General features: G+C 48.3%; 4 protein-coding genes across 4 annotated transcripts; 1 reads left to right on the top strand and 3 right to left on the bottom strand.

Moving 5' to 3' along the window:
- Positions 1-235: 235 nt before the first annotated feature.
- Positions 236-2,494, top strand: FOXG_02713 (uncharacterized protein; the record flags this gene model as incomplete). The annotated part of the gene is made up of 3 exons (XM_018380176.1): positions 236-742; positions 784-1,884; positions 1,940-2,494. 3 exons carry the CDS (start codon positions 236-238, stop codon positions 2,492-2,494), a joined length of 2,163 nt encoding a protein of 720 aa, XP_018236389.1.
- A 5-nt stretch (positions 2,495-2,499) lies between these two features.
- On the bottom strand, positions 2,500-3,853 carry FOXG_02712 (uncharacterized protein). The gene is made up of 3 exons (XM_018380175.1): positions 3,595-3,853; positions 3,084-3,541; positions 2,500-3,037 (listed from the first exon to the last, which is right to left on the bottom strand). The coding sequence occupies exons 1-3, from the start codon at positions 3,698-3,700 to the stop codon at positions 2,687-2,689; spliced, it is 915 nt and encodes a 304-aa protein (XP_018236388.1). The 5' UTR covers positions 3,701-3,853; the 3' UTR covers positions 2,500-2,686.
- A 1,425-nt stretch (positions 3,854-5,278) lies between these two features.
- On the bottom strand, positions 5,279-6,803 carry FOXG_02711 (uncharacterized protein). The gene is made up of 2 exons (XM_018380174.1): positions 6,067-6,803; positions 5,279-6,018 (listed from the first exon to the last, which is right to left on the bottom strand). The coding sequence occupies exons 1-2, from the start codon at positions 6,732-6,734 to the stop codon at positions 5,523-5,525; spliced, it is 1,164 nt and encodes a 387-aa protein (XP_018236387.1). The 5' UTR covers positions 6,735-6,803; the 3' UTR covers positions 5,279-5,522.
- Positions 6,804-7,296: 493 nt separating this feature from the next.
- FOXG_02710 (uncharacterized protein) lies at positions 7,297-8,639 on the bottom strand (the record flags this gene model as incomplete). Its single annotated transcript, XM_018380173.1, has 3 exons — positions 7,297-7,550; positions 7,606-8,526; positions 8,579-8,639. The coding sequence occupies 3 exons, from the start codon at positions 8,637-8,639 to the stop codon at positions 7,408-7,410; spliced, it is 1,125 nt and encodes a 374-aa protein (XP_018236386.1). The 3' UTR covers positions 7,297-7,407.
- Between the last annotated feature and the right edge of the window lie 53 nt (positions 8,640-8,692).

Genomic DNA, 8,692 nt, shown 5'->3' with positions numbered 1-8,692 from the left:
TCAACGCACTGGACTTGACGTACCATCATCGAACCTGGTCGTGAACCATGGGATAGATGTGGAAACGACACAAAGGCAACATCCTCGAGGGCACGGTGAGTGGCTTTTCCAAGACTCTCGCTTTACTCGTTGGATTTCGGGCTCTGAAGATTCGAAACGTATCCTGGCTCTGGAGGGCGAAGAAGGGGCTGGAAAGACACTCCTTGCATCTAATGTCGTCGTTCATCTACGCAAGATGAAGGGGTCGGGAAAAAGAGTTGTCACTGCACATAAATTTCTTGACATTGATACCAAATCCACAACAGACGCCAACGATGCCAACATTATCTCCAGATACGTCATGTGTCAACTCGCCTTGGCCGAAGATCCCGTCATGAAGAGCGTCGCAGGCATTTGTGAGAAGTCCCAGTCCTTTAGCAGCGCGTTGGACATGTGGACACAGCTTCTCCTCGAGAACGAAGACCTGCTAGCTATGGATGTGACATTCTATATCGTACTCGATGGGCTAGGTGCCAACGCTGAAGTACTGATCAGCTTCTTACAACGATTCTCCGACAATCCGATCATTCAGAGAACTCGGATACTTCTGACAGGAAACAAAAAGCTCTTTGACGCCATTGATTTGGCCGGTGGTGTTAAGATGGACAAGATCGTTCTCGGCGATGCAAACAGCAAGGACCTTGTCTTGTACATCAACAGGCGGATGGACAGTATGGAAATCCTCAAAAACACGTCTAGGCCGGTGTCTCTGAATTAAGGACCAAGATTTTCTCATCACTACAGTCTTCTACGAGGGGAGACTACTACAAGATCGAGCGAGTCCTTGACAATATCTCCAAAACGAACGATGTCGAAGAGATTGATGCTCTACTGGAATCAGCTGGCAATGTACGGCCTGACCAGATCGAGTCTGATATCGAGAAGCTAAACCAACAGCTCACGCCAAAGGAGATGGCAGAGATTAATGAGATGATTCTTTGGGTCAACGATGCACGAATTTGGTTCTCACCAGCCCAGATTGAAGCAGCACTCGCCCTCAAAGCTGGCCCCAAAGCAAGCACCTCGCTCATGTCAATCGAAGCCAAGATTGCGTCAAAGTACACCATCTTTACAACCGATTCCGGTCTTGTTCAGTACAAACGTGGTGCTATACAAGAAAGGATTCCGCTCAAGAAACGAGATGTCGAGGACAGTGAAAGTTCCAGTGGGTTCAAGGAGATACAACCTGCCGAGGTTAATATCATCAAGCACTACCTCACAACTATCTGTCCAAGCAACCTATACCAGAAGTTTGGATTTGATGATTTCTTCGATTTGAAGATGGCTCGTAAAGGTAACTATATCTGTCAAGACCCAGACAACTCCCAAGCTTCTATGGTTTTGCGCTGTATACGCTGCCTTACCAATCAGCGCAACGAAAAGACCGAGCGTCTTTTGGACTATGCCTGTGACAACCTCCACGTTCATCTGAAGGAGACCGACCTATCTCTGACAGACCGTTCTCTCAAGGCTCAAGTTGGTGATGCCTTGCTCAGACTCTTTACGAAGCAGTATGCTCTCGACTCCTTGGTTGGCTTTCACTTGCTTCACGAGGATGCCGATGAAGTGCAATTCTCCAAGGATCATCTTCCTGCGAGTTGGAAAACATGGATTTTATCGGATCAAGGAGTCGACTCACTTACTAAATGGCTCAAGGACTCTGCTGTCATCGAGAATGTCAAGAGCACGGCATTGGTAGCTTCGTTTAACGCACCTAATGCCAATCGCCACTTGGCTCTTTTCGGCTCGTCTGCAACATTAGTGGCTGAAGACTTGTTTACAAAGGACACAACTCAGTGGGAGGCTATTCGGGCCTATATACTCCTTGGTACAATTCTCAACAAGGTATGCAATCTTTTCTCATCATGGAGTAACATTGCAACGAATAACAGCTTTCTAGGACAAATCCCCTACTGATAAAAGTGAGGAAGTAAATGATGGCAATCAATCAACAGAGACAGCCCCAGGAGATGACAAGGAGAAGAAGACAGAAGATGGTGAAGACGTAGATTCCGTTCATAGCCCGGCCTCAGCAGATATCCACTGGCTGGAAGATTGGGCACAAGAGATGCTCAAATTCCAGGAGAAAGGCTCAACATGGGAGGCCCAAGCATCACTACTTCTCTCTTATGTGGCAGGTGAGAAAATTCCCAAGTCACTTGCAGAAGAGAGAGCACGAAAGGTATTGGAGATGAATCCAGAAAGTTGGGTCGCCTCCTACGCACTGTCCCGAGTCATCGAATCGAAGGAGGAGTCTCTCAGTCACCTTGAGACGGTGCTTGATAAGCTTGTGAAGGAAACAGAATGGCAAAACGAGCGAGGCCACAAAGGAATCTTAGCACGAGTCATCTACAGTCTTGGATACAAGTACTGGGAAGGTGGAGAACGACAGGAGGAGGCTATCGCGACATACTCCAAGGTCAAAGACCTTGGTAGGTCCATCCATTTCTTTTGAGGCATGGAAGGACAATATACGAGAGCAATATGTTAGTAGCGGCATAAGCACATAAGCTAGAGAGTCCTCAAGCATTCTTTAGTAGAGGAGTAATGATACATGTATTACTAAGAGACAGGTCCCTTACTATCTACAACCATCTTCAACTATCTTCTCAACTTCCAGTGTCTCTAATACATATTCATCAAGCACTTAGTAGCGGACGATCTCCATGCGCTTCTTGAGACGGAAAGCAATAGCACGCTTTCGTGAAGCAGCAGACTGGGTGAAAGCACCAGAGCCACCGAAAGGACCAGCAGCAGCGCCGTTGCGAACACGAACGATGCAGACATTGTTGGCGCCGCCGACAGAGCCTTCACAGGTCATGCCCTGGGGCATCTGGACCTTGAGAGGAAAATCGGTGTTGGTAGCGAGAGAGAGACCCTGGATGCCGATTCCAGGAACATCTTGGGTCACCTCTGCGGTTTGGAAGGCATCAGGGTCAGTGCCACCGGATGTAGCGTCAATTTCAGCTGTCATTGGACCGGCACCGTCTTGGTTGATCTGAGGGAGTTAGTCGAGGAACTTACGAAAGATGGATAAAACTTACCTGTCTATAAGTCATGGTAACCTCGCCGTTATCAGAAGCCGTCGGCAAGCCCTTGCTGGCTCCCTCTCCAGCCGTAGCTGCAACGCTAGTCTCCTCGGCTGTCTCTGTCTTCTCACCACCGCCTCCGCGGCCACCGCCGAAGAGTCCACCCAAGAAGTTACCCAACTGACGCCTCTGTCGGTTGTTGTTGTTGTCCTGGTTGTTACCCTTGGGCAAGTTGGACAAGTCGTCCTCAACACCAGTAGCACTTTCAGTGCCGTTGTTGGTAGGGACGTTATTAGCGTTTCCGCTGCCCAAAAAGTTGGAGATCATGACGGAGGCGTCAACAGGTCCGTTACCCTGGGTCCTGCCCAGAGCGCTGGCTTCTCCACTGCGGATCTCACGATCGCGAATGATGGAGGTGTCGGCTTGAGAACCGCATCGGTTGCTTGAGCAATCACGAGGAGTTCCGTCAGCAACTGTGTATTGTTAGTGATTCTGTTATCTGCTACCAGGTGAGATAGCAACTTACTGCTAAGACCAGGCATGGTAACTCCATTAGCTCCCTCAACAGAGAGAACGACTCCATGAGCAGAAGCCATGGCGAAGAAGGCGGAGACAATAGCAAGAGAATGCATTTTGAATGTTGTATAGATCAAAAAAGATTATTAAAGTTTGTGTTGCTGAAACTGAGCCGCCAGGGCTAACTTGAGGCTTTCTTAGAAAGGAAGTGAAGAGAAGAGAAGATGATTGAGATGCTGTTGGATTATTTTCCAAGATGTCGAACAAACATACTCTTATATACAAATTATCGTCTATATCATCAGTTTTGATGTTTGATACCAAACTCCTCGGTTGTCGGCTCGCCATGCCCTCCCCAGTGCTGATCATCCGCGATCATCAAATCGCATCACGAGAAACCCCATCCTCAGCTTCAGGTCATCGTTTCCATTTGTCTCAACGCCTCTCACAATCACATATTCTGTTCAGTTCACGAGTCTCAAGTCGCTCACCCATGTTTCAAAATTCTTGGTGTTTCATGTTTCGCTCAGACCCCCTACGGATCTAACGTTGCACCCAGAAAACTGACACGTGAAACTCTCAGCTCTAACAATTCGGAGAATTCTTGGCTTTTTTAGTGAATGCGATTGGTTTGTCAGATTTTTTTTGTCTGTGTCGAGGTTTTTAAACACCAAGACGTTTGAACTCGTGATTCCTCACGTCGGCCGCCGCGTATTATTAATAGAGATCAACCCTGGGACTAACGCGCAATTAGCGAAGAGTTTTAATGGCTTTGTTTGCGAGAGAATATTCTTTGATCGGCGCTAGTAGGTTCGTGTTTTTGGTGATGAAACCGGAAACGAAGAGTACCAGGTAGGCGCAGTTCTTCGTGAACAAAAGACCAAGACCAAAGGAGAAGCGATGGCGGCTAAGCCGAAGTATTGATGTCTTCTATTGTTCTTCTCATCATTTGCAGTTTATTCGTTGCTTATGTCATGGTTGCGCTACTTGATTCTATTTAATTCCTGAAAAGTGATATGCTGTTGCTAATGTGGATGTGAGCAGTGATAAACCTTCCTGTTTATGCAAACACATTCTGTCGTTTATAAACAATTCATGCGTTATTCTAAGTTCTTAGACATATTTGAGTTTATTCTTCCTGGATGCGAATCCATGTGCACCTAATCTTTTCGGCCGAGTGCCGAGCCGGCAGATCTCGGCTTTCACTCCACCGAGTCCACTCCACCAGGAGTCTCACGATGCTGAAACAGCCACTTGGCGCCCCGTTTTGACAACGTTTCACCGCCACTTTTTGGGCTTGACACATTCAGCTTTCTTCTGCCTAAGTATTAAGTTAAGAATTAGACGCTCATAGCTTAACTCTGAAGAAGAGGCGGTTCCATCTATGTCAAAGCGTCATAACTGCTACCCCAAGCTCCAGAACGTTTGCTGTGTCAAGTTCCAAGACTTGGCTGCTATCGCGACGTCAATGACCTGTCGCAACTTTTGGTAGGGAGAGGGCAGTGCAAGAATGAAACGTCGCAGATGACAGTATCTTGCCCAGATTGGAAAGGCATGCGAGCTGTATTGGAATCATTATTGAGTTTGGCGGTAGAAGACGTCCTATTAGTCAAGATACGCAGCGCGAACAACATGAGCTCTATGTCTCAAGCAGAAAGAAAGTAGCTTGTCGCACTCTCATGTACAACACTCGACCAAGGTTGTCATTGAGTTGTGTTTGTCGCCTCTTTCTCATACTCACTGCTGCGTGCAGTTGATCTCAACGAAAGTCGCTTCTAAACCTAGTTGTTTATTGTTTGTAAGAAGATATGTAATTGAAATGCAGACTAAAAACACACTCAGCTGACTTTGAATAGTATGTACAATAGACACGGTCTGCTAGCTAGGTAACAAGAAAGAAAAACACAAATGTGACTCGGAACTACCAGAAGCCTCCATTTACCCCTGGTTAATAGGATCGTTGATAGGATCAACACCCTTTGCAGTACCAATACGAGCCTCGAACCAAAATCGAAGTCTCTCAACCAAGCCACGGTCCTTCATGAATCGCGCAAACTCAGCTGGGTTGGTAGCAGTCTCGTTGCGAAGATCCGGGAAACCTTCTGGGGTGGCGATATCGCGACGAACAGACCAAGTACCCATAGCAGTCTGGTACTCCTCGCTAAGGATGAAGTTGTGAAGAAGCTTGGCTGCCTCAGGGTGAGGGGCATCCTTGAGAATGCCGGCATATTGCGACCAAGAGACATATTTACCCTTTGTAGGTTGGGAGAATTTGAGAGGCTTGGATTCGCCGAAACCTCCGCCAGCAGCGAAGTAGGCAGCTTCGGTGGCGTTCTTCTGGCTGATGATGGCGCCGGGAGTTGCCGTTCCACGAACCCAGCGAGGGTTCTGCTTGAGGAGATCCTCGAACCAGGAAGCTCCGTACTCTTGTATGCTGGAAACTGGTCAGCTTGGGTCGCCGTGAGAGACGTGAGGAACTTACATGAGATAAAAGGCGAACAGAACCGCGTCGTCGTCGTTGGGGTAAGTCAGGACGAGCTTGTTCTTAAACTCAGGTCGAAGCCAATCGGTGTACTCTGCGGGTGCCTTAATACCGCGAAGCTTCTCTGTGTTCCATGCATTGGCCCAGAAGAAGATATACACTCCATACCAATACGCCGTGCTATCCTTGAAAGCATGATCGATTTGATCAAAGCCCTTGGGGGCGTAGTTGAGCAAAGCGCCCTCTTGAGCCCAGCGCGGGTAATCGTTCAAGGTCTGCAGGATCACGCTGTCGACGTAAACTGACTTTCCACCAGCAGCGAGTTGCTGATCGACTCTGACGTCATGGTACTTGGAGAGATCGACAGTGACATTGAGCTTGATTCCGGGAAAACGCTTCTCGAAAGCTTGTTTCAGACCGGCTTGTTGATTGACTGCATCTCCGCCGTGCCAGAGGGTGACGGTGTCTCCCTCCTTCAAGGCAGCTTTGTAGATCTCATCGAGGCTTCTTGTTTCGACCTCGACTTTTTCGTTAAATCCGAGGACTTGGTCATAGCTCATGACAGAGCTAGCCAGAAAGGCGAGCGAGAACAAAGAGTGCTTCATATTGATAGGCTTGAATGGTGAGAAGATGATGCTCTGGACTTGTATGAACTGATGAACGGGCATTGGGTATTTATACAATTGTTCCCCGATACGAAAACTTGATTTAGCCTACGTTACATAACTCAATCTCAGTCGGAAATACCGCGACGGTGTTTCCGACCAAAATCGTGGATAGAGTTTGTTAATGCCGATCTCGCATGATGGCTTATATGAGTGCCGGGATTACGTGATGCCCCATGTTTGTACGATTCCTCCAATGAGAAGCACGATTGATTATCGACGCGCGCGGCTCGGAGGGGCAGTGGGATAGACCTCATCCCGCCGACTCTGCTTAGTCGTCATTTCGTACTTGGCCTTCCTAAACAGAACAAGAAGTGGACAGTCGCATTACGTGGTTGACTATATTCGCGACTCGTAACGAGGCTCAGCTTGAACTCAAAATTGGCAGGGGTTACTTTTTCAGAAAGAATGCTCGTGACAGCTCGTGATTCTGGCTAATGAGAGCCCAGCAACCTATGAACATACTGAAGGCCCTGCAGTTACAGGTACCAATTGTGTTTCCTATTGGCTGCAGTTACGATTAAAAGGTGTTATCCAGTCGCGGACTTATGTTGTTCTGGTCCGGTTTTGGCATATGATGTTACTTCATGGTTCCATTACACTATGGATTATCCACCGCCTGACTCAGGATACTTGCTACTTATATACATGACAGCAGCCCAAGCTATTCCACCAATTATGCGAGTGTCTTCTCGCCCTTCTCAATAATGGGAGGAGGACGCGGAATGTCCTTGCGAAGGACATAGCGCTTGAAGATATAAGGCAGCCAGACCTTTGTCTCATGAGACAAGAAGCTTTTTGTAGGGACGGAGAAGACCTCTTTATGTTGTGTTAGTAACTGTATCTAATTGGTATTATATTGGGGAAAACTTACGATCCAATTCCTCAAGGGTCATCTGCTTCGTCTCACGAACGAAGCAGAAGATCATACCCCAGGCAATGAGGTTAAGTCCAGCATAGAAGCCGAAAGCTCCTGTGGGTGTCATGACAGTCTTCATACGAGGGAATGTCAAGCCAAGAACACCGGCGAAGGTGTTGTTGATGCAGACAGCCCAAGCCATACCCTGCTCTCGCTGGATGGTGGGGAAGACCTCGGCTGAATACTGGAAGGCGACAGGTCCCTCTCCCAGACAGTAGGCGATGGTGAATAGGTAGACGAACAGAACGACGGGACCAATGTTGGCAGCTCGGTTGTCGCTGTTGTTGAGGAGTGAGAGACCACCAGCGAGAAGGAAAATGCACATGAAAGGGAAGGTAGCCAAAGTCAAGAATCGTCGTCCCTTGGTATCAATCAGGAAGAGAGTAGGAATAGTGAAGACGACCTGGATAGCACCGTAACCCAGAGAAGCGTACAGAGCCTCGTCGTGGCTGTAACCAGCCTCTCGGAAGATACTAGAGCTGTAGAAAGAGATGATGTTGATACCGCACATCTGCTGGGCCAACATGACAGTGCTAGCGCCGTAGTTGGCACGTCGAATCCTAGGAACAGCGAAGCAGTCCCAAAGACGAGCAAAGTAACCAGCGCCGGCATTCTCGCGAAGCTCCTCGTGGTAGATGATGTAAGAGTAGTAGTAATCGCGAGCACCGATGATGGGGTGAGCTCGAAGCTTGGACATGGAGACGAATCCATCGACGATGCGGCCGTGCTTCATCATCCAGCGAGGAGATTCGGGGCAGAAGTAGATGCCAACAGCGAGGAGGAAGGCGGGGATGAAAGCAGAGCCGAATTCCAGACGCCAGGCGATATCTCCGATATCCTTGACGATGACATTGGCACAGAAACCGAGGAAGATACCTATTGCTGTTAGTACTCCGGCCTGATTGAGAGAATGGGAGAGGCGCCTTACCAATGACGACCCAAAGCTGCCAGAACATGACGAGAGCACCTCGAATTCGAGCAGGGGCCATCTCGGCGGAATAGATAGGCACAGTAGCGTTCTTGGCACCAATACCAATTTCGC

The sequence above is a fragment of the Fusarium oxysporum genome, chromosome 8, assembly GCF_000149955.1.
Source record: "Fusarium oxysporum f. sp. lycopersici 4287 chromosome 8, whole genome shotgun sequence".
Lineage (NCBI taxonomy): Eukaryota > Fungi > Ascomycota > Sordariomycetes > Hypocreales > Nectriaceae > Fusarium > Fusarium oxysporum.
The sequence above is the reverse complement of the archived record's forward strand: the minus strand, read 5'-3'. Positions and strand labels throughout refer to the sequence as shown.

Coding starts and splice junctions, on each gene's coding strand:
- FOXG_02712 (XM_018380175.1), bottom strand. CDS start 3,700: ATGCATTCTCTTGCTATTGTCTCCGCCTTCTTCGCCATGGCTTCTGCT. Junction 3,542..3,594: donor TACCATGCCTGGTCTTAGCA/GTAAGTTGCTAT, acceptor AACAATACACAG/TTGCTGACGGAACTCCTCGT. Junction 3,038..3,083: donor TTACCATGACTTATAGACAG/GTAAGTTTTATC, acceptor TAACTCCCTCAG/ATCAACCAAGACGGTGCCGG.
- FOXG_02711 (XM_018380174.1), bottom strand. CDS start 6,734: ATGCCCGTTCATCAGTTCATACAAGTCCAGAGCATCATCTTCTCACCA. Junction 6,019..6,066: donor CTGTTCGCCTTTTATCTCAT/GTAAGTTCCTCA, acceptor ACCAGTTTCCAG/CATACAAGAGTACGGAGCTT.